Source organism: Glandiceps talaboti, chromosome 17 (assembly GCF_964340395.1).
Source record: "Glandiceps talaboti chromosome 17, keGlaTala1.1, whole genome shotgun sequence".
Taxonomy (NCBI): Eukaryota; Metazoa; Hemichordata; class Enteropneusta; family Spengelidae; genus Glandiceps; species Glandiceps talaboti.
The window spans coordinates 20146516-20169233 of record NC_135565.1 but is presented as its reverse complement, the minus strand read 5'-3'; the positions used below and the strand labels follow the sequence as shown (position 1 = coordinate 20169233).

The window sequence follows — 22718 nt, the reverse complement described above, 5'->3', positions numbered from 1 at the left end:
TACGTAAATTCCTCATTAATATTAACGGGATTTTTACCAAAACCTGAACAAGTCTAGTCATTACCCTACGGAATACGTCTTCAAAATTTCGTTTGCATTTAGCAAGCCGTTATGGAGAAAACTATGACACAGACAGACACACACACACAAACAGACAGACAGACAGACAGACAGACAGACAGACACACACACACATGCTTCCACCCATAAATATTTCTCTTCTCTACGGAAGAAAAAACGAGGAACAATTGATGGCAAATAGAGGTGCATTTCACATAGACATGGTCGACGTTGATCTCAATATACGTTATCGCCAAAGTAACAAGTATTTAACATTAAAAGGGCACAAGCTGGGTTTAAACATTTTAGCATAATTTTTACTCGAAAGTTAGTCGCAGCATTAATTCAACTTACTGGAGCAGATGTAACCACCACTCACAATTGACTGAACTCAAACCTGGTGACAATCTCGTGACGTAATTTTTATACGAATAAAAATGTCGAGAAAATCCCTATTATGACATTAACATTATACTATAGAATAGTTTAATCAAGATTTGGTGTAATTATTTTCCCTGCAGTGAAACGTTTGTAAACTCAGCTTCTGCAACTTTATTTTTTCCCTTCCTCTATCACTGTTACAGTAATGTTGTGACACATCTTTGTTTTAATTCATGTTGAATCGCATTAAGAGCAGATATAGAACGATGATTGATTTAAATGGACATACAATGTAGAAAGACAGCCAAAAATATACACACACATACACATTGAGTTGCTAAGCAACGCAGAGTCCTATTAGTCTTCAAAATGTCATTCAATCAGCAATATTAAATACTGAAATCTTTATATAATCCAAGATAAAGGTTGTGATCTGTTATAAGGTCATTTGTAAAGGAGACTTTAGAGTTGGCAATATATTTTAGTGATTGTAGATACCAGCTGTGTGGAAAGACAATACTAAACGACTGTCGAATGAATAGGTAGATAATTTATCACTGTGTATATAGGTGTGCGAACTTTTACAAAGAATGTATCAGACGATATGGTTCATTACCCCTGGCTGGACATATACTATTTAAACTATTAAGTTTGTTTCGTCCTGACAAATAGTCTTTAGTATGACTTAACTAGGACTACAATTGCAGTACTTTTACATTACTACAGACCAAAACAGTCAATGCTATAGTTACAACTTTAGAAATCCGTTTATTGTGATGAAATCAGACGCATATGCTCAAAGCAAGTCATACCACGACCACGACTTGTCCGAGTTCGTAAATTTCCTAACTCCTAGTTCTGACTCATGTACCGCGGACCGTTACTTTAGTTACTCATACCTGCGTGGGCGTACAGGTTTACAATAGCTGTGAAATTTAAGACTTGAAAACTCAGTTTGACTCTAATGTGTAAAGCCCATAGACAATTAGCGAACCAAATATTCATGTCTGTACATGTCGCATGCTAGCCGTTTTTCACAACTACCTAGCAACTATAGTTGTTGTGAACGTGTTTTTGACTACGAAGACAGCCATTTTGTTTTACGCTTGAATAGTCGTCTCCTTTGCCCAGCCTATTGCTGGGGGCAAGAGGCTGGGTAATCCAGACTAACGCTTGCGAGGATCCATTGTCTTGATAAGTTTGGGTCATAGGATATATAACAGGGGTCATGCCCTTTGAGTCTAGATAATTTCAAAATACATCTGACGCACCAGTACTCTTTGGTATAAAACCTCACTCTGTTAATGGTTTTCGTGCATATTGTATTCTACTGCCCCAAAACTGGTGAGCAAACCGCCAGAAAGTTGTTACATCTTACATTATACAAATCAGTGTCAATATATTGAAAATGGATGATTTACATACAATATCAACCACGTTAAAGAATGACAGACACAGTGCTGTAAACTGAGAAGACGATTTTTATTTTTTGAAAGAACATTATTATACTATTGCAAAAATGTATTTGATTGAATTTTGGATATTTATATCCATGTGTGATTGAAAATCCATATTTCATATACAATTCAACCTTAAGAGATTGTACGATTAAACTCTCAACTGAAATATAAAACTTTTTCTGCTAACTTTATACACCTATCATTGCTACAACCATAATGTTTTAGGACAGACAAAATGTTTTGTAAAATTAATACAAAAAGTGAACAAATGATCCCATAACCATGACTTAGACTGACAGTTTGCAGTCGAACGCTCCAACCTTATAAAAGTATGTTGGGTATGTTGATTAAAATTTTAGTACTCGATCACATAAACCGTTTTCAGAAATTCTATAACATTATTATTCCAAGTCGTATATAGATACATTTTAGAAGTAATTTTTGAATGTACTTAAGTACGTGCCATAAAGATTCAGTACTGTGTATGGTAGCAAATACATGCGAAGGATAATGAGCGTCAATAAATATAAGTATTTCTTCAAACTACATAAAAGGTTTCCATGGCTTTAATATTTTAAAGTTTCAAATTCCAAGCCTATCCCTTTCTAGATGCTGGATTACACACCATCAGTTCATATATGGCACATGTTTGTTACACTGGAAATTGTGACATTACATTTCCGATGTGACAACAATTAGAATTCGACGTCCAATCGAAAGTCTTGTCTTTCAGCGATGGATGACATCACATTGGCTTTTTGGTACTCGCCAACTCTCTTTTCCAAGACATTAGTTTTTCCCTGGAGTGATATATTCTCCATGAAGTCGAATGGATTATTGGCCTTATACGCCTAAAATATGAACACATTATATATGGAAAATCAGGAAAATCTAACAAAATGAATTACATGCTCTCTGCACATGGAAGGAATCTGTAAAGGAATATACTTAAAAGAATGCTAATTCGAAGAGTAAACAAGCTGTATGAATATTAAGATAATTGAAGCAACTTTCTTTGCCAGGAGGGTGAGTACCAGATGGAATTAAAATATGACAACCTACCTTGTCACAGTTTAGCTCTATAAGTAGTCTGTTTGCTATAAATTCAATGTATTGATTCATCAGAGCTGCGTTCATACCAATGAATGCATCAGGTAAAGCCTCAGTCCAGAAGTCCTTCTCAATATCTACAGCCTGTTTAATTATTTCTTGTATTCTCTCTTGTGTTGGTTTATTTACCAAATATGTGTATATTAGACATGCAAAATCGCAGTGGAGTCCCTCATCCCGGCTAATCAGTTCATTTGAGAATGTCAACCCTGGTAAAAGACCCCTTGAAATGCAACAGATACAACATTGATCATTTGTAAAGAGAATGAAGACATATGTATAAATATCACCTTAATTATATTTGTGTGTGCTTTCCCTCCAGGCAATTTTCAATACGTTTCTTAATGCCCTCGCTACCAAGGGAGTATTTGCTTGTGCACAAAAAACTACAAGTTGAGCAAAACAGAATTAAATATATAGTATCTTGTATTAATTTTTGTCGCTACATTATTAAGCCAAGAGTTCAAATTAAAACATACCTATACCTACATAACTTATCTCTGGAAACGCTTAAAAACATCCCATCAAATTGCTTCTTTTATGGGTGTAATAAGATTCACCTTTTACTAAACCAAAACACGGCTGCAAATGCCCCAGAGAAGAAGATTCCCTCAACAGCAGCGAAGGCGACAAGTCGTTCACCAAAGCTTGTACTGTTACTGTCAATCCACCTCATTGCCCAGTCTGCTTTCTTCTTAACACACGGTACTATAGAAACAATCACAAACTGAGTGAGAAATTGTGCAATATCAAATAATATGACATGGTGAAAATGATTTCCTTCAAATCAATTCGAACTTGCGATGCCAATAATAAATAAATCATTATAAGAAGCTTTTAGAAGTACCAACTAAAAAGGTCACTTACATGTGTCAATGGCGTTGAATAACTTGTGTCTCTCATCAACATCTTTGATATAGTTGTCAATTAAAAGGTTATACATTTCCAAATGCACATTCTGTAACGTAAAAAATATGTGACAATAGAGAAATCATTGTTATTCCCAGAAATGCAGTCTACTTATCTAAAGAAACTATTAGAAGCATGTTCAAAGATATACACATAAATACACTTGTGGTCGAGTCGTGATTGACCTATAACCTTATTAAATGGTCATAGTATATCTGATAGTATATATTTACTCGGAAACACGTTTTTATCATGTATACATAAACAGACAAATAAATAGAGCTGCAAAAAGAAAATGGGCTGAAACATAGTTTAGGGGATGTTCAAGGTCGATATAAACCTTGTGTGAAAACATTTCTAGTGGAAACCAGGTGTGAATTCACTCAGATCATGCAAAAATAACAAAATATAATGAGATATCACATGGAGCATTGATATTGAACTTGAAACACCTTATGTTAATTGCATACAAATAATACTGACATTTCTTACCTCCATGGCTATTTGAAAACCATAAAAGCATCGAGCCTCAGGCACCTTAATCTCTTGGAAAAATCTCTGTACAAGATTTTCTATAACAATACCATCACTAACCGCAAAGAATGCCAAGGTGTAGGATAAAAATTTAATTTCCTTGGGCTGAAAATCAAATATGAAAACACATAAATCAAACTTACCGTTTGATTTTTGTTGGGATGTCATATTCAAACCTTGATACGTGAACATGACACAAAGTAGAAAACAACATTTGGATTGGTCTATTAGATATAAGTATTTCATTTACGACGAAATGTATCAAGGTAACATAAATATTCTTTTTTGGATACTCAAAATAGTTGACTTCTAGATTCAAGGAATCGGCACGCATTTACAATGATTATTAGATTAAACATTTATTCACAGAGATCCTTGCACACCCCTTGTAACATTCACATACAGGGTTGTGCACATAGCTGTACCAGCTCAGTGGATTCACGGAGGCTGTACCAGCTATATGTACAATATTCCTGTAACTACTCTGGCCAACACACTAGGTGTAACATACCTAGATTTAACAGATGTGTAACTGGTATGCCAACATTAATGTAACATGGATGCTAAAATAGCAATGCAGCATAGGTTTTTTATAACATTCACGTACACAAGCTTTTTCCGACAGCCATGTGAACATATCTATAACGTAAGTATTTCCCATAGCCATGCACCAGCTATGTCAACATTGCTGTAACAGAATCATTTCCCACAGCCATGTACTAACTGTGTGAGCAATGTAAAAGGCATATTTTTCACAACCATGTACCAGGGCTGTGGAAAAATATACCCTGTAATGAGGCTGTGCGGCACACAGTTGATACATAGCTGTACTTTCTTCCTAGCACTAGGATGTACAAGGTTCCCTGCGAATTGATGTACACTCTTTAACATATATTTGAACGATTTGGAATTTGGACACATTAAAAAGATTTTGTAAATGAGAATTAGTTTGGAAACAATTATGATACGTTGACTAAACATAGTCAATATATTAACCTGGTCTGGTGATGCTCAAATATTCAAATAAATAAACCTGTGTATTTTTGGTAATAGATAATGAGTTTTACTTACGTTGAGCTTTCGCCAGTCTTTCCAGTCTTTACCAAGATCAACCTCTTCTACAGTCCAGAAGGATGCTGTAAGGTAACACAATAATGACATCAGTTTCTAAAGAGAACCTGTTTGGGATTGGATAGAAACATTGTTTTGCGCGCATCATCTTGGATGTGCATGGATTGATGGGCATAATCCTCGTCCTCAAATCTCGGAGATGTGCGTACACTTTGACAACACTGTGAATTTACACAGAAGGATATCTTCGAGATAAAAAAAACACCTGCGTTAAAACCGTAATGACGTAGAATGTAGTCACTTCTCGGGGTCAGTTAAACGAAGTAGGTGTTGTAATAAGTTCATAATTGATTTTTGCCAATTGCTATTAAATTATCAATGCAATAGTGCAAATGGTTGACGTTTGAGTTTGCAATTCTCAATACAAAATGTAAGATGACATTCAAGTGCTGTATCGTTTTAAACATTTACCTTGTGCTTTCTTGTAGAAAGACCACATATCGTAATATTTAATGGGGAAAAGACCAAATCGTCTTTGATCAGATTTAAGTAATGGTTCCTCGGCATCTAGTTCCAACGCGGTCTTTTGTTCTCCAGCACCTTGTAAATTTGATCCACTTTCATCCCCAGTTAACAGATTGCCTTCTTCGAAAACCTTTTTCTGTTCTCCCCCTATCCTGATATCACTTTGCGGCTTCTGCATGGCAAGGTGTAGACTATGCCGTGACACCTAGGACAAGAAATAGGTTATAGGGATCTCACATGGATACCAGCAAATTTTAAATGGGATTTGAAGGTTATCAACATGGCATTCGTGGTGTTACTAACCAGAAAGTGGGATTAGTTTTGTCAGTACCAGTATCAGCAATATAAGAAATATGACAATAACATGTTTTGTAACGTGACCGTGTATGAAGTATAAATTATTGTACACTGAAATGAGTGCTTATTGAAACAATTAAAAAGCAATGCACTTACCTTCACGTAAACAGCAGCCCCCTTCTTCAGTACCTTCACGGAAATATAATTTTATCACAATGGCATAGCGCTTGGTTGAATTAACTGTGACACTAATAATCCTATTGACATGCCACTTAAGCCCAAAATTGTATAAAATAGTAGACATTCTAACTAAAATCTCTCTTCAGAAAGATTATCAAATGCTTTTCTGTTGAATAAAACACTGTGTTTTCATGAGTCTTGTTTGCTTGGTGATTCTAAAGAGTTGTTGACAAAGTCTAGACGAAAAACTACCTGTCATGACAATACCTCTCTTATAGTGTACTTTTAAAGTTCGAAACAGGCAGAGTTCTGTCATGGGTAAAGATTGGGAATGATATGAGGTAATGGCGCATATATCATACTATCTTTCCTCACGTTCACGTTACTATGGGGACGTCACGTATTTTGGACTGTTGTGTATAACAATTTATACGGATTGACATAAGACATTTATTATACACCATAGGGTATTATCACCATCCACTGTACTGTTGTGCAACATGCACTCATGATTTTGCTCGTGATTGAACCAAATCAAACCTCAACCTATAGTCTATCTAAAATCTATGTTCTGTGATGAGATGGGTGACTGCCATGCGAATGTGTTTGTGTATGATGTAATCTCCTCTCTCTCTCTCTCTCTCTCTCTCTCTCTCTCTCTCTCTCTCTCTCTCTCTCTCTCTCTCTCTCTCTCTCTCTCTCGTACATTTTACTTTTTGAATATTCAAAACTGGGGAGCAGTCGTTTACCTTGTACGTTAGCAAAATTGTTTTTTCAATTATCTACCATACATTGAATTATGAGGCAGTCTATAGCCAAGCGATTGTGCGTCTGCCAAAACATCTCTTTATAAGGTAAAGTTTAGACAATATAGCCATACAGTTGTATAATAATGTATTGAGGGTAACATTGGGGCATTTGAAGACAATTTTCAGGTACTCAATGGCTTTCGATAATTTGTATGGTTTGAAATTTTATGCCACTAAATGGCCTCGTCCATGTTCATCTTATCAAAATAAGTGCTAACTGTGAGAGGGGACAGCCCATCCACACCCTCCCCACTAGCTATCATGGGGGATGCTTTTTCTGCCAAAATCAAGACTGAAAGAGAAAACCCTACTCGCTAAGTATCTCCAAGTACAGATTACTGCCCAAGGGTGAGGCCTTCTATTTGTAAAGAAATCTCTTATTGTTAGGGACACTGAAGTCGATTGGCTTTGGCACTGTTATTTCAATGTAGTGTACCATACAATTGTACATCTCTTGCATGCAGGAAGTGGGGATGGGGTTACTGTATAATTACGCATATTAAATTGTGTGTAGCCGAGTGAGGAGAGCTACGAAAATCTTTGGGTTCATTGCAAGGGAGGTGCATGATTTTTTTATGACTGAAAAATCTTCTCCCCAGGCCCCGCCTGTCGTAAATTCTGACCGCAGCCTTATGTGATGATTACCTACGACCTGACCCACCCCAATGATTCATGGGACGCATAAAAAGTTACAAAAAGATACTGTATAACAGTAGAGTGCAAAACATGGAATTTAGGAGTACATCAACAGTGACTGGAAAAAATTGGCATTTGAGATGACGACAAATAATATCTGATTGAACGTGTTCCTGCAACTTGACAATCATGCAAAAATACCCCCCTCCCTGAGTGTTTGTTTTACAAGTTAAAACGTGAGCTATGTAAATCCGTAAGAATTGAAAAGTGTCTATTCAATGTCCCTTAAAAAACCCTGTCCTTTCCAAATAAAGTTATCGATACATTATAAATAACATCTCAACTTATAGGTATCATTTTAAACATTTTCTTCATATTCGTAGTGTGCTATAGTGGGCAAAGTTATAATGATGTGAATACATAAAAACAATGAGTGAATCTCAATTATAGATCTTGGTGAAGCTAATACTATTTTTGACATTTTGAGAAATCACAGGAAAGTGGCGCACTCATTGCGTCATGATCAGCTAGCTATAACTATATATCCATAAGTTAGGGGGTCCACTTATGCAGGCCCCTTATACAGGTCCTCGATAATGCAATGGACCCATTTTTCTCCACTGCAGTAATGATGTTTCCATCCTTTATTATCTTTACAAACATTTATACACCAGTTGATGTTTTACCACTTGATATGATCACACAATGCTGTTCGCGAAGTTAAAATAGCCACCAAGAAATGTGCCGAGGACGTAGGATATCAATTTCCGTCATGCAGTCCAACTGCTGTCAAGCAAAACAGGTTTTGCCCTTGAATGTTAATGTTTCGTCCCCAAACAAAGTTGCATCCTGTGTTAAGTTAATTTCCTCGATAAGAAAAGGAAGTTGTAAGGTTACTAATAATGTTTCTGTAATCAGAATATAATATGTTAATGGATTTGGCTTGTCATTAAAACACTATTTATACCCATTTAAAGTTTTTTTTTTCACGAAAGCTTGGTGTACTGCTCTGAGGATTAAAAGTTTGCAATGAGATGTTTTAAGTCTTGTTACAAAACTCAATATTCAATATTTCAATATTTCAAATGTTGCACCAACAATTAAACTTTTTATCCTGAAACTTAAATGTTATCACTCCAAAATAAAGTTTGGGCCTCAATAAATAAAAATCTCGTTTTGCAAATTAATTTTCTACTCTGTAAAAAGAAAGTTTTGTCATAAATTTTTTAACTCTTTGCTTTGATATTTCTATTTTGAACTAGAAATAATTTCTTGTGCTATGAAAGAAAAGTTGTATCGTCGTATTAAATATTTTGCTCTCTAAATCAATTATTTATTCCACAAATTTATTGTTCCTGTGTCACCTGTGGGTCACCGTATGTTTATGTGTCTATGTTTCTCACAACACGCTTTGAATCACTGTATAATATTACTTTTTGATCGGGTCTTGTGATCGAGGGGTGTTTAAGACCAGGGTTTATTATTCAAGTTAAATGTTTCGCATATTACCACAGTAAACATGTAGAAAATTATAAATGTAAGTCATAACCGGAGCACATCATAGAGAAATAAATCAGTTTACCAGATGACAAGGAGTTTTTGATTATGGAAGGGAAACTGAAAGTTAAGATATATGAGGATAGTTTGGTGGTTTGATTGGCAGTCACTGCCATTTCAAGTTTGCTTAAATACTTTGTCTCTGTTAGCTGGGAATCAGAAGAAGCCAACCAAAAGTGTCCTTATATGACAAGAGACATAAAAGGCATCGCTGCGACTGTATTAGACAAAGTTTTTTTGATAAATTAGGGGTGTAATTAAAAACGATTATGTTCATCAAGCCCATGGAGTAGCTAGCATTAAGCTAAGTACTATAGTGGTGATCAATGTGTTCACTGCTTGTTAACAGAAACACGCGTGGGTTCTCATGGTTATGTCCATATTTGGCAATTTATTGTATTGTTTTAGCATTTTGACAGAATGGGGATTGCCATATCCGTTTTGACTATTATCTCCTGATTTAATTAAGTATGCGTACATGAAACCAACAAGAAACAAAGTACTCGCCTATTGTAAAAGTTTATAACTGTTAAATACCAGTAATGAATGCATAAGTGGTAAGACTCTATAAACGAGGGTTATTGCTGGGGGGGGGGGGTAAATATCGATTCCTATAGGAACGGAAATCAATAATTACACAAGTGCACATATAGGTTAGTACCACACAATGTAACTAATATGTTGATTAGTTTGTCAGGATATGTGGAAGATGTCGCATATCGCACTCCCGTGGTTATGTAGGGTATTATACTGTTACGATATATAATCACCTAACTGCACGAATTTTTTTGACCTGGTCATATCTTACAAAACGTTTGCTTTCAAAAGTCTTTTTTGCTACCTTTACAACCTTATTTTTCTCTTTGTATGAAAATTCCAATGGTCAATATGCCACCTTGTAAGTAAAACAGAGTATCTTTCAGTTTTGACACTATTGAACACAGGTTTTCCTCTGGATTCCTCCTGCGTTCACACTGAATCCATGAGGCTTGGTCTTCAACTGAATGCTTGGTTGGCAACAAGTGTATTAAAACTAAAGAACCATACATTGTGACTGAAAATTATTCTTGAAGAAAGCAACCTACCTTATGCTGACTTCAATTTAAATCCGAAAATCCTCAGAGCAGTAGTAAATCTCAGTGTTCTGGACGTTACGAATGTTTTGTGTCAAATGTCAAAGCTCATTTGTCAATTGGTATTTCTCTGTGTTGTGACCCTCAAAGATGAAAGGTGGCCAAACTACTAGGTGATTCGATACGAATACTGATGACCTATCCACTTACACTCTTTCATGAATTATTCATGAATTCGGAGAAATTGGCTAACCGCAATTTCTTAGGAATAGGTGTGTTCATCTGGTAAAGTCGTCATTCTGATTCATCCGTGATGTTTTAAGCGGTTTGCCGATAACAAGGTTGAAATCCCGCGTGACTGCCAAATCTCACGTGATTGTGTAAAATCGTTTTCATCTGAATGACGACTGGGTCCTTCTGCTTTTACCGTGCCAATTCACCACCGGAAGGACTGACTGAATCAGCGCTTACAAAGTCATTCGTTGCTAATTAAAATGTTACTTTCTTACACAAAGTTTATCCATTCAAGAAGTCAACGTGACATGGGTAGGGGTCAACTTCGATTGACTGGCCAGCTTTAAATGAAACGAAAGGTTATTGATTAACGCCTACATTATCCGTTTTCTACGAAATGAGATGAGTGTTGTTACAACTTGTCAGTACGGCAAAAAGCAAAGTAAACATGGATTAGAATAGTGAGACGTAGTGGTTATAAATTTCACAAGAGCTCTATGCTAAAACTGCTATTTATCATGGTTATGACGAAGCCCAAGAAAATAATTATAATCTATTTGCAAAACCTTGGAACTTATTTTTCTTAAAATTTAACGTGTTAATGATTTGATATTAATGTTGTCATGGTTTTGCATGGTAATGCAAAGGGAAGAACGACATGGCTATTGATCGTCACGTGATGCCATTTGTGCTGCTTAGGAACAACGCACCCAAACCCCATTGAAAGATACATTAAAGTGACACCCTTACAAATTCTGAGGCAAAATATCAATCATTGAATTCCTTCAGACATTATTTACGTTACATATCGTTTCTAGAATGCGATGAATATATAAACAGCACCGTATAAGCTACCTAGTACAACTAAAGCTAACAAGGTATTCATTTTCGTCAGCAGACTAGGAGTTCACCAGAGGGCGCACTACCTCGGAAGTCAGTCGCGTATATCGCGAGACGTATGCCAATGTGACACCGGTATGACTCTTACATATTGTGAGAAAAATAACGCCTTTGACAAAGTTAAGTCTGCTCTATTGAAAACTTAGGCATATCCTTAAACATGTTAAACACCTTCATAGTTAGACATGATTTGACTTTTCTTCTAAAGGTTTTTTTAGGGAGGCTTCAGTACTTACAAGGGAGGGGGACTAGGGGAGGGGGCAAATTGGGTCACGGGGAGGGCCATATTATAGAAAATGGGATTAGGGGAGGGTCACGTGTTACTTTGACTGACTTGTGTGATTCTTGGCATCCTATTACTGTACATCGTATGCGTTTAATATTTTGATTGTTGACACTGCACTTTGCATTGTTAATGGCTATGGAAAAGAGGTGCTCAAAACATGTTTCACTTTTACTATAGTATCCTTGTAACCATGGTAATGAACCCAATATTGCCTTGAATTATGGCTTATGGTTAGGGTTAGGGATCACATCATCAGACCATATCATCAAATCGCTGCTGATAACCATATGACATAGTGAATTAATTGTCACTTGTGAGGAGAGTTACTGTAGTAGAGGGTATCACAGGAGTAAAACTGAAACAGTTGGGTAAGGTATTTAAGGATAATGTTGTAGAAATGTTGACCTCAGTCCCGACAATGTTGGGAGTATGTCCAGGCATCTAGCGTTTTTGAGTTAACGTTTTGGCGCGCAACTCAACCAATGAGATCCAAACAAGGTACTTATTAATGAAGTGCCTTCAATTTTAAATATAATGTGGCGGTGGTAATAGTTGGGGAAATAACCAATGCCTTTAAAACTTTTAACGTGCTGGCAGCACCACTTTAAACTATTGATTCTGTCCCTTTCCATGTCTGATGGAATTGAACCATGTTTTAAAAATATTTTAACAAAGGGAGGCGATATTTAGAGAAAGGAGTTTGAGGGGGGGGGGGTTGCTTTTTAGAAAGATGGAATTGGGAGGGTCAGGTTTTACGCAACAGTCCGGGACTGATTTCCCTCGTCTAAATAGTGCTCGTGCATGTACAGCTGAATAACTTGGTGAATACGCACACTGCAAAATGCATAGCTAAATAACTTCGAAAAGACGGACTACAATCTGTGTTGCTGGATAACTTGATAAATGCAGTCGTCAGAATTTATATAGCTGAAGATTTGTAATTGGACTACTGCTCAAACGCCTTGCATTGGCCCCAACACCACCTCTCTGTGAATCCTCGACCTCAGAGCTACTGGAAAGGCTGATGGTACAGGTGTATACAACCCGAACAATACACTCCTATGTACATGTCAAAATCTGGGAGGTGTAAATACAAGGGAATGGTAGCCAACTATCAACCGATCACCACATGTGAAACTTTCGCGATTTTATTTTTTCTCGAATATGTAAAGAAAAGTTTAGGGTCGGCGTGAAAAAAATAGGTGGGGTAACGGGAACCAAACAACTTTTTTTATTAGGCCTTACCTGTAGAACACTAACATAATTACAATAAGTCTTATATGTTAAACTCCCCTATACTGTCAAATTGAGGAAAACGTTTGTATCAAAACACTAAGGAACTAATCTTCAACTGACCTTACATTAATAATAATAATAATAATAATAAGTTTATTTCACCAAGAATAAATGTACATGTACATGATTGGTGAGGACCAGAGAGGTAGTTCTAGTGGAACTAATCGAGTCTCTGGCCCTGAATACATACACTTGTTAAATGAAAGCAGTAAATTTTGCCATCTTATATACATTAGATATACATTAAATATATTTACAGTGTCAACAAAGACTGAAACTTACATTAGAAAGAAAAAATATGATACAGGATTTTCACTATACTGTGTTCAAAAGATAATTTTTAAGCGACTTTTTAAATAAATTTCTTGAGGTTATTGATTTTATCAGATTTGGAGTTTCGTTCCAGTGTTTTGCGATAGAGTAATAAATGTTGTTTTGAGTTGTACTTAAATTTACTTTTGGAATAACGAAGTTGTCGCCAGTGGCAAGACGTGTATTATATGAATGTGATATAGAGGTAGCATAACGAACTATTGAATGAGCATAATGACCTGTCTTTAAATCAAAAGCAAATACACAAGTTTGGAATTTACAAAGCTTATAAATGTTAAGAATGCCAAGTTGTCGGAATAAAGGAGCACTAGGTGTGTTTGGATCAGAAAAGGTGATCAGTCTAACGAGTCTTTTTTGTAATTTAAAAATGCGGTCTAAGTGAGTTTTATATGCATTGCCCCAAATTTCAATACAATACATTATATGGGGAAGAATAAAGCAATTGTACAAAAGTAACATAGTTGATTTAGGGAGATAATGGCGTAAATATGAGATAAGGCCTACTTTTTGGCTGACTTTCTTAATGACTGTATCAATATGGGATTTCCAGGCTAGTGAGGGGTCAAGAGTTACCCCGAGATAAACGGCTGATGGAACATTTTGTATTGGCAGATCACCGACAGATAAAGCGCCCTCAATGTTGCACTTTCTATTGGTCGTTTTAAAAATGATGTAATTTGTTTTGTCAATATTAATAGTTAGTTTATTAGACTTGCACCAGGTATGCACTTTATTAAACTCAGTATTAATAGTATCTATGTCAATTTTATGTGTTTTTTCTGAATAAAACAAATTGGTGTCATCAGCAAATAACCTGAATTTGAATTGTTCAGAAGATTTGCTGATGTCATTGATATAAACTAAAAAGAGAAGTGGGCCTAGGATGGATCCCTGTGGAACTCCACAAGGGATTGTTTTGGCTTTTGAAGTGCAATTATTTATATTAACATATTGCTTTCGGCCATCTAGGTAAGTTTTGAACCAATTAAGAGTCGACCCTCTAATCCCATAATGATACAGTTTTGATAACAAGATAGAGTGATTTATCGTATCGAAAGCCTTTTTGAGATCAATAAAAATACCAAAAGTAACAAAACCGTCGTCAATTTGCTTAGATATTTCAACTATGAGGTCTGCTAAAGCTAGTTTTGTGCTATTATGTACGCCTGGCTATCTGATGTGTCCCGTAAATTACCCTAACCCTAACTTTATGAGGAACTGTGTTATTCGTTAGAATGATGTGATTCATTAACAAAGACGTGATGTTAACTGTGTCGGTGGCAGTGGATGAATTTTAAATTGCATCTCAGGACTTCTAGAGTAACGACTTTGACTATATATACTGTGAGCGGAGGTGTAAATCATAACCAGACCGTATAGGAACTAGAATATGTTTCATACAAAACTCATTATCATTCTGTGATTCTGCAAGCATGTTTACAACATAGTACACCATAAGTTGTATTGCTGTAGTATTACAGACCGTAGAACTGAACCCCAGTTACGCGTCTGACCATTCTAAAGGCAAAACATTACCTCTTCCATAACATACGAATGTAAAAACATAACTCACAGACCAAAACACATTGCACTGTTTGAATATTAATCTCAATCTATAATCTACGATCTCAACAGCCTATAAACCTACAAAACTCATGTCTTAACCTATGATCCTACCAGCTTATCTTACGATCCTAACAACCTAAGCTGCAAGCCGACTCCGATTGGCTCTAATTACGCCTCATGCTCCCCCGGAAGAGAAGATGTAGATATCATTTATCAGTTGACTTTCAAATTGATATTTGCCACTGACTTTTCTCCGAAGGAAAAATTCAATCGCAACTGGGGCGTGACTTCTACAATTGTTTTTAGGTGAATATACTTTGCACCCAGACTCATGATAAGGACATTGTAAACGATAAGCATTTGGACATTCCATTGGTCAATCATGTACATTGTTTAATGAAACGTATAGCCTACAGCATCAACTGAATACATGTAAGATCCAGTGTGTGTTTGATGGACGATGGCACAGACTGCAGCGTCAGCGTTGTTTTCTAAATACAGGGTAAGAGAATTGATACCTTCGACATTCGTTGTAATTGGTACGTCAAAGGTTTATAGAATCATGGATTAGCTGTACATTATGTAATTAGATTGAGTGCTGAACATTACTACTTGACGTTGACAGCTAGCATTACAATCAATTGCTTTATGTAAATATATTACCATAATCCTTTTGACACAGACATATATACCAACAAATGATACACATCTCCCATACTCTGTCGCTGTGTTAGACCAGGATGGTGGCCACAAATCATAATACAGTATATGAGTGGTTTTATGATGAATCAAACTGTGGCAGACTGTGCTTGTAAATATCACATGACTTGTACATTTGGACCTTTCTAGACGACCTCTACATCGAAATGATAAACGAGTATTGTTTTTAAAGTTAGTTGCTTAGTAACGGATGCCATTTTTAGAGAAGCTTACCTCACCCCACCCCACGTGCACCCCACCACCACCCCCACCACCCCTACCTCTGATTTAATTCGCTGGTTACTGAAAAAAGAAACAAATAAATCGTTTCCAGCGATTTGATCATAGAACGTCATCTTTCCTTGTCACACGTTTTTATTCCAAGATTTATTTAAAAAATATGACTTTAACTTAAAGCTTTGTCACTAATTTGTCACAATTCGACAGGTGGAGTTACATTGTCATTTAGATGGCAGTATTCGATGTTCCACTTTGTATGACTTAGCGAGGTAAGTGCGTCTTATTGTACATATACTGAATTATTAGATTTTAGAATTCAAATGTGAAATGGACCCTAATTAGTGTTTAATGATGAATTATGTACTTGAATGGATCTGCAATGACAGGTAGGATAGTAGTGGTGGTGGTGGTGGTGGTGGTGGTGGTGGTGGTGGTGGTGGTGGTGGTAGATCTAACGCTAAATAGTACATGTCACCATACCATAGTAGATGGGTTGATGGCAAATAACTGCCGTCACCCACAAGTGTCGTTAGACCACCAAGTGTCCAGTTCTAAGTCGAATAAATGTACGTTAGACCACCAATTGTACAGTTCTAGGTCGAATCAGTACATGTGGGACCACTAAGTGTACAGTTCTAGGTCGAATCAGTACATGTGAGACCACCAAGTGTACAGTTCTAGGTAGTCTTTTAGAATACAATACAATACCGAATTATATATGTTGACGAGTAAGATGGCAGAATTTGGTGGTAAATACATTGAATACTTGATGTAGACGTACACATTCTAAACTCATTCAAAACATTTTTTTTACAAATTAGATCTTTATTCTTCATAGCTTACTATTTCTTTTAGAGATTCGATGATCTAATAAAAAACAAATAATTATTTGTCGTATACATTGTCTCGCTTATCAGGTCTTTTTGTTGTCTTATCTGTACAGGAAACAAGGGTCGTTTTATGGTAAGAAACCATATGAAGAATTTATAGAAGATGTAACCTATACTGGTGTTGGGAATCTACCAAAATTCCTAGAAGTATTTGGGAGATTTCTTCCATGGCTTGTGTAAGTGTAGACATGATTTTTTAAACGAATGATTATAATAATTCAAGTTGTTTTTTATATAGCGCTTTCCCATTCTATGCTCAAAACGCTTTACAATTATTACCCCTGGCATAGATCTATAGCGACACAACAGCTGAACTCCCTAGGAGCATACAATCCATTGCAGCCTTTATAATCGCACAGGATTTAAGTATTTACATTGCAACCTCTATCCTACCAGGTCCCCAATCATACAGCTGGGTTGACTGTGGCACAAGTGTGGTTCAAATCTTTGACTTTTAGTCATTCAGAAACAAACGGCAGCGACGAGGTTTTAACCCTTAACCTGAAGATTCCAATTTAAGTCGGACACTCTAACCATTCGACCACCATGACTCCATAGACTATATAGTGTATACATTTAAAAACTTTCTTTTAAGCAAGTGTTTGAGACTCCTGTGTATAAATAATCTATGTATTGAAAAAGAAATCATAATACCCTTAATATTTAATATTCTTGCCATGGCTCACCTTTGGAATGTTATCGTGGTTGGCAGCCTAGTATCTGCGTCGAATAGACATGAAGATAAAGCGGAATTTAGATTGGTTAATGTTTATGTATATTATTGGTGTGTGTGTGCAAAAACCAAATTCTTTATCATGGACTACCAAGAATTTCGAATGCACTTTGATAAAAAGGATCTTCGAACTTTCATGAAAAAAATCTATTGCATATAGTTATTAAATTACATCAGTTTTTCAACTTGATAACAAGATATCTCGGATCGTATCATGTGCCTCGAAAGGGCAATGAAATATTTACATTACAAATACAATGGGAAAGAGTTGTAGTCAGTTGTACTGATTATTGAACTAAATCAGTAAATTATGGACAATATAATGTACTGTAAAGACTTACTGTGTCGGCTGTCTTGATATTTTACAGTATACGTTTGGATTTTAATTTTAGTAAAGGTATCAGGGTATTAATTGAAATGAATTCGACTACCTTCTGACTGGCACAAGTAATGTTGATATTTTATTTATTGACTGGTCTGGTTTTGACAAAGGTGAGTCTCTGCATTCTACCAGTTAGATAGATGACCTCAATATGTCTGTACATTCAGTGTAAAGTTGAAAGGTCATATTATCCTTTAACATTGTTAGCATACTAGTGTGATACCAGTGTGATACCATCATGATAGGGCAACTTTTTGTAGTGTATGCAACAAGGTAAACTGAAAGCTTGTGTTTACATAAAAACTGAATGTATCGTATTTGCGATTTGTCCACAGTGGTGATCAGGAAGCAGTGGAAAGAATAGCATACGAACTATGTGAAGACAAAGCTAAGGATGGGGTGGCTTACATTGAAACACGGTATTGCCCTCACCTGTTTGCTAATGACAATATCGTGGCGTTAAAACAAACCGGTGGAGATGTTTCCCCACGTGATGTGGTTACTTGGGTCAATGAAGGCTTGCTCAGAGGAAGTCAGGAATTTGGAATCGTGGCTAAAAGTATTCTGTGTTGTCATCGTGGATATCCAGGTGGGTTTTATTTGTCTAATGCAGATTCTTCATACTGAAAATGCACCAACTAACAGACAAGAGGACTACAAATCCCAAAAAACTAGAGGACGATGATTTCATGGATTACCGCACCTCAGTCCTGCCAAGTTGCTAGTCTAGTCCCTATGCGGTATCGTTACTATTTACACCTCCACTCACCAATTAAGTTGGCATCACGACTACCAACGTGATGGCAGTCACAGAACATAGTTTATCATTTAAAATGGTTTTCAATGTATATTACTTTTCTCTCTATGCCTTAAACTACAGATTTGTATTGCCCGGGAGCCTTTGTGTTCGATATCATCTTTGCTCTTATGTGCATTTCTAGATAGGTTTCGCTTCTTCCAATTTATTCATTACTCACCATTTTGCATTGAATATCATGAAAGAATATATCTTTTATTTTGTATTGCAGAATGGTCACGTGATATAGTTGAGTTATGCAAAGAGTTCCATAATGACACCGTCGTAGGGATTGATTTATGCGGAGACGAACGAATCCCTCCCTGTAAAAATGATATCGACGCCTTCCTGGTATGTGCATCACTCATTTTCCGTGCCTCAAATTGCAAAATTTTCGAACAACGTTTGAACATTTTCAGCATGTTATGAACTCGTAATATTTAGTGTGCTGTAGCACTTTCATGGCGCCAATAATCAAGTTATGCTCCCTGGCGCTTTACAATATACACTGTCACTAATACATTGCAAAAAGCTATAAAAATGTGTAAAATATTTGTTATAATACAATAACAAACCTTTTACATATGTATTAATCTTTTTCGCACTTTATTGAGTTACAAATAAGGACTTGGCATATGTTATTTCACAAAGTTATTTTTTAAGTAGGAAGCCATGATAAAATTCTTTTATAAATTAAAAATCCAAAATAAATACCCAATCCTCATCCATATGGCTACGTTGAACATGTAATATGCTCGACCCGTAGCGAGTAGTTACCTAAGCGTACCGACGACGGGACCTTTCAGACGAGCTTCCCCATTGTACTACGTAAGTTACTAAGTTGCATCTGACTAAATAAATGTTTGGGTTTTTTTTTGGTTTATATGATGCCATTGCTAATTTTCTGATGTCATAGATTATTGTTGTGATACTGTTTACATTTTCTGATAAACATGAACATTGTGTAGTATCATAATTTCATGTTTCCAGTTTCAAAAACGATCATTCTGAATTCTATATGTATATGAATAGGAAGCCGAACGTTGCGGCATCCATCGTACTGTACATGCAGGTGAATCAGGACCAGTCGCCAATGTTGTACAAGCAATTGATGTGTTGAAAGCTGAGAGAATTGGACATGGATACCGAGTACTAGATGATGCCAGACTATATGAACGTATCAAGGAGAAGAGAATCCATCTAGAAGTATGTCCTATGTCAAGTTATCATCTGTCTACAGCAGGAACCGAGGACTTCAGTAAACACCCTGCTGCCAAGTAAGTTGTCCAGTTATTTGTAGTCAGAATGACCCTTCCTCGAACTTTGATAATGACGGAAATGTACAGGATTCATAAAACAAATATAATACCCCTGCATTAAAATCAGACGATTCCTATTTTCTAATACCTTGGGTTTTTCTACTTCTTTTAGATTTGCAGCTGACAATGTTAACTTTTCTCTGAATACCGATGATGACAGTGTGTTCCAGACAACACTGACTAAACAGTTCGATGTGGCGTTCAATAAAATTGGTGTTAATGAAGCTCAGCTTATAAGGACCGTAAGTAGTACGCATTTAAGAAAAACGGCTACACTACACTACACTACACTACACTACACTACACTACACTACACTACACTACACTACACTTCACTACATTACATTACATTACATTACATGACATGACATTACATTACATTACACTGCACTGCACTTCACTGCACAACACTACACTACAGTAACACTACACTACATTGCACTATTATACTATGCCACACTACACTACACTACACTACATTGCATTGGCATCACTGCACTACACTGTACTACACTACACTACACTACACTACACTACACTACACTACACTACACATACACTACACTACACATACACTACACTGCACTGCACTACACTACCCTACACTACCCCGTACACGTACACTATACGTACTCTACACTACACGTTTCCATATACTGATTACATTGTTAAATGATTTTCTAGCTTAACAAAACGATATTCTGTAGTTGATAAGAAGGTTCAAGCTAAAATGGGAATTTCTTTACTTTGTTTGTTACAAAATATATTGTTATTACCACCACGAAGTGAACATGTCCTGAACTAAATAGCAAAAGGTATATTCACACTTCTGTATGATTCATTATGAAATTTATCACAAACTAATCACGCACTTAATGTCAATAGAAGCATAGTAGATGTGAAGAAGATATATGATCAAAATCAGCAGTCATACAGTTCAGAAAAGCTCATTCTAATAGGGAACTTGCAATCCAGACTGAGCATGCTCAGACGCAAAGGACTATGGGATTATCTGTGGCTATCGTAGCACATAATCTGGAGTTACCGATAAAATAAACCTCCCACAATGGTCAGGGTAACTATGAATTGATCGTTCCTGGTTGCAAACAATGTAACAGCATTGTTTATAATACCAATTCATTAGTATTTATTATCGCATTTCCCATGATGCAACATTCAACATGGCGGGTTTGCAAGTTCCCTATTGAATAAAAGAGTGACGTTTGTGTTATAATCCACCATATTAATAACCACTATTTTGTCGATATTCCAGACATTTAATGCAGCGAGATCTGCGTTCCTGCCAGACGACAAAAAGCAACACCTGCTTCGTCATTTGAAAATAGCCCATGGTATTGAAAAACCAACTGTGCACAACAGACAGCATTGGTACAACAGTTCATGGCTATGAAGAACACCGGACAAAGTGAACAATCTAATTTTTTGCAAATTTATATCAACATGTTATACTGGAAAAATCTATTCTACAAAACCTAACAGTTTCATATACACAATACTTTTACAGAGAATTCTAAACTGACAATATTCATAACCTCAAATGTCAAGTGTCTATATCCAAGATCATACGAAATTGTATATTTCATTGAGTACAGATCGTTTGACAAAATGTAGTTTATCATTAAAACACATGGTAACAAAATGATACAATAAACTGACATATGCACGGAATGGGAAAAGACTAAACTTTACCTTCCACGTTGCTACACTCACACTGGAAACGAAAGGGTGATAGCTATGTTTATAGGACCAAATCAATCTATTGCCTTTACCACAGGCAACGTTATGTCAGCAAAAAACTCAATTGACGTGCAAACTTTCGACTACAAAAGACATAATTGTTGTAGGATTGTTGTATATATATATATATGGGTTTAAATATGAGTTTCAATTGTATTTCCATGAGATATTTTGCAATAATTTCAGACATATTACAAGCATCAAGCTCAGGTGTGAATCTTTGAATAATTGTTGTCAGTCCATTTGTAGGTAATCAGTAGTTTTAGGTGCGCTGTTGCAAATCAGGATAACCCGTTTCAATGAATTTTTTTTCCTCACTTGAACTTGGCGCTAATAAATTGTAACAATGTGTTCTCTTGCTTGTATCTTTGACGTTAAAGATAATTGGCTCGTTAATAGACACATACATGTACAGCAGTAGTAGCAACAACAACTACAACAACAACAACAACAACAACAACAACAACAACAACAACAACAACAGAAGCAAGCCAGAAGTGAATATTCTTTGAGTTAGCATCGCGAGTCTAAAACAACTACTCAATATAAATCAAACATTCCAGGACCTATAAAATGAGTAGTGTTTACAATGATCAACAGTCTCTATATAAACCACATACGTAAAATAAATTTACAGGTTCCTAAATGTTTCTATCTCATTTGCATATCGATGAATGAAATAGT

The 22718-nt window shown here is 36.1% G+C and overlaps 2 protein-coding genes across 2 annotated transcripts; one reads left to right on the top strand and one right to left on the bottom strand.

Annotated features, from left to right (window-relative positions):
• Nucleotides 1–2002: 2002 nt before the first annotated feature.
• Nucleotides 2003–10927, bottom strand: LOC144447998 (ribonucleoside-diphosphate reductase subunit M2 B-like). Its single transcript, XM_078138140.1, has 8 exons — nucleotides 10615–10927; nucleotides 5997–6255; nucleotides 5526–5590; nucleotides 4413–4559; nucleotides 3879–3969; nucleotides 3572–3719; nucleotides 2964–3234; nucleotides 2003–2752 (listed from the first exon to the last, which is right to left on the bottom strand). The coding sequence occupies exons 2-8, from the start codon at nucleotides 6226–6228 to the stop codon at nucleotides 2597–2599; spliced, it is 1110 nt and encodes a 369-aa protein (XP_077994266.1). The 5' UTR covers nucleotides 6229–6255; nucleotides 10615–10927; the 3' UTR covers nucleotides 2003–2596.
• A 4750-nt stretch (nucleotides 10928–15677) lies between these two features.
• LOC144448175 (adenosine deaminase-like) lies at nucleotides 15678–21687 on the top strand. Its single transcript, XM_078138329.1, has 8 exons — nucleotides 15678–15719; nucleotides 16364–16425; nucleotides 17100–17222; nucleotides 18497–18750; nucleotides 19190–19308; nucleotides 19990–20234; nucleotides 20389–20518; nucleotides 21550–21687. The coding sequence occupies exons 1-8, from the start codon at nucleotides 15678–15680 to the stop codon at nucleotides 21685–21687; spliced, it is 1113 nt and encodes a 370-aa protein (XP_077994455.1).
• Nucleotides 21688–22718: the final 1031 nt, after the last annotated feature.

Coding starts and splice junctions, on each gene's coding strand:
- LOC144447998 (XM_078138140.1), bottom strand. CDS start 6,228: ATGCAGAAGCCGCAAAGTGATATCAGGATAGGGGGAGAACAGAAAAAG. Junction 3,970..4,412: donor GTTTTCAAATAGCCATGGAG/GTAAGAAATGTC, acceptor TTTACGTTACAG/AATGTGCATTTGGAAATGTA. Junction 3,720..3,878: donor ATTCAACGCCATTGACACAT/GTAAGTGACCTT, acceptor TTGTTTCTATAG/TACCGTGTGTTAAGAAGAAA.
- LOC144448175 (XM_078138329.1), top strand. CDS start 15,678: ATGGCACAGACTGCAGCGTCAGCGTTGTTTTCTAAATACAGG. Junction 16,426..17,099: donor ACTTTGTATGACTTAGCGAG/GTAAGTGCGTCT, acceptor TTATCTGTACAG/GAAACAAGGGTCGTTTTATG. Junction 20,519..21,549: donor AAGCTCAGCTTATAAGGACC/GTAAGTAGTACG, acceptor TCGATATTCCAG/ACATTTAATGCAGCGAGATC.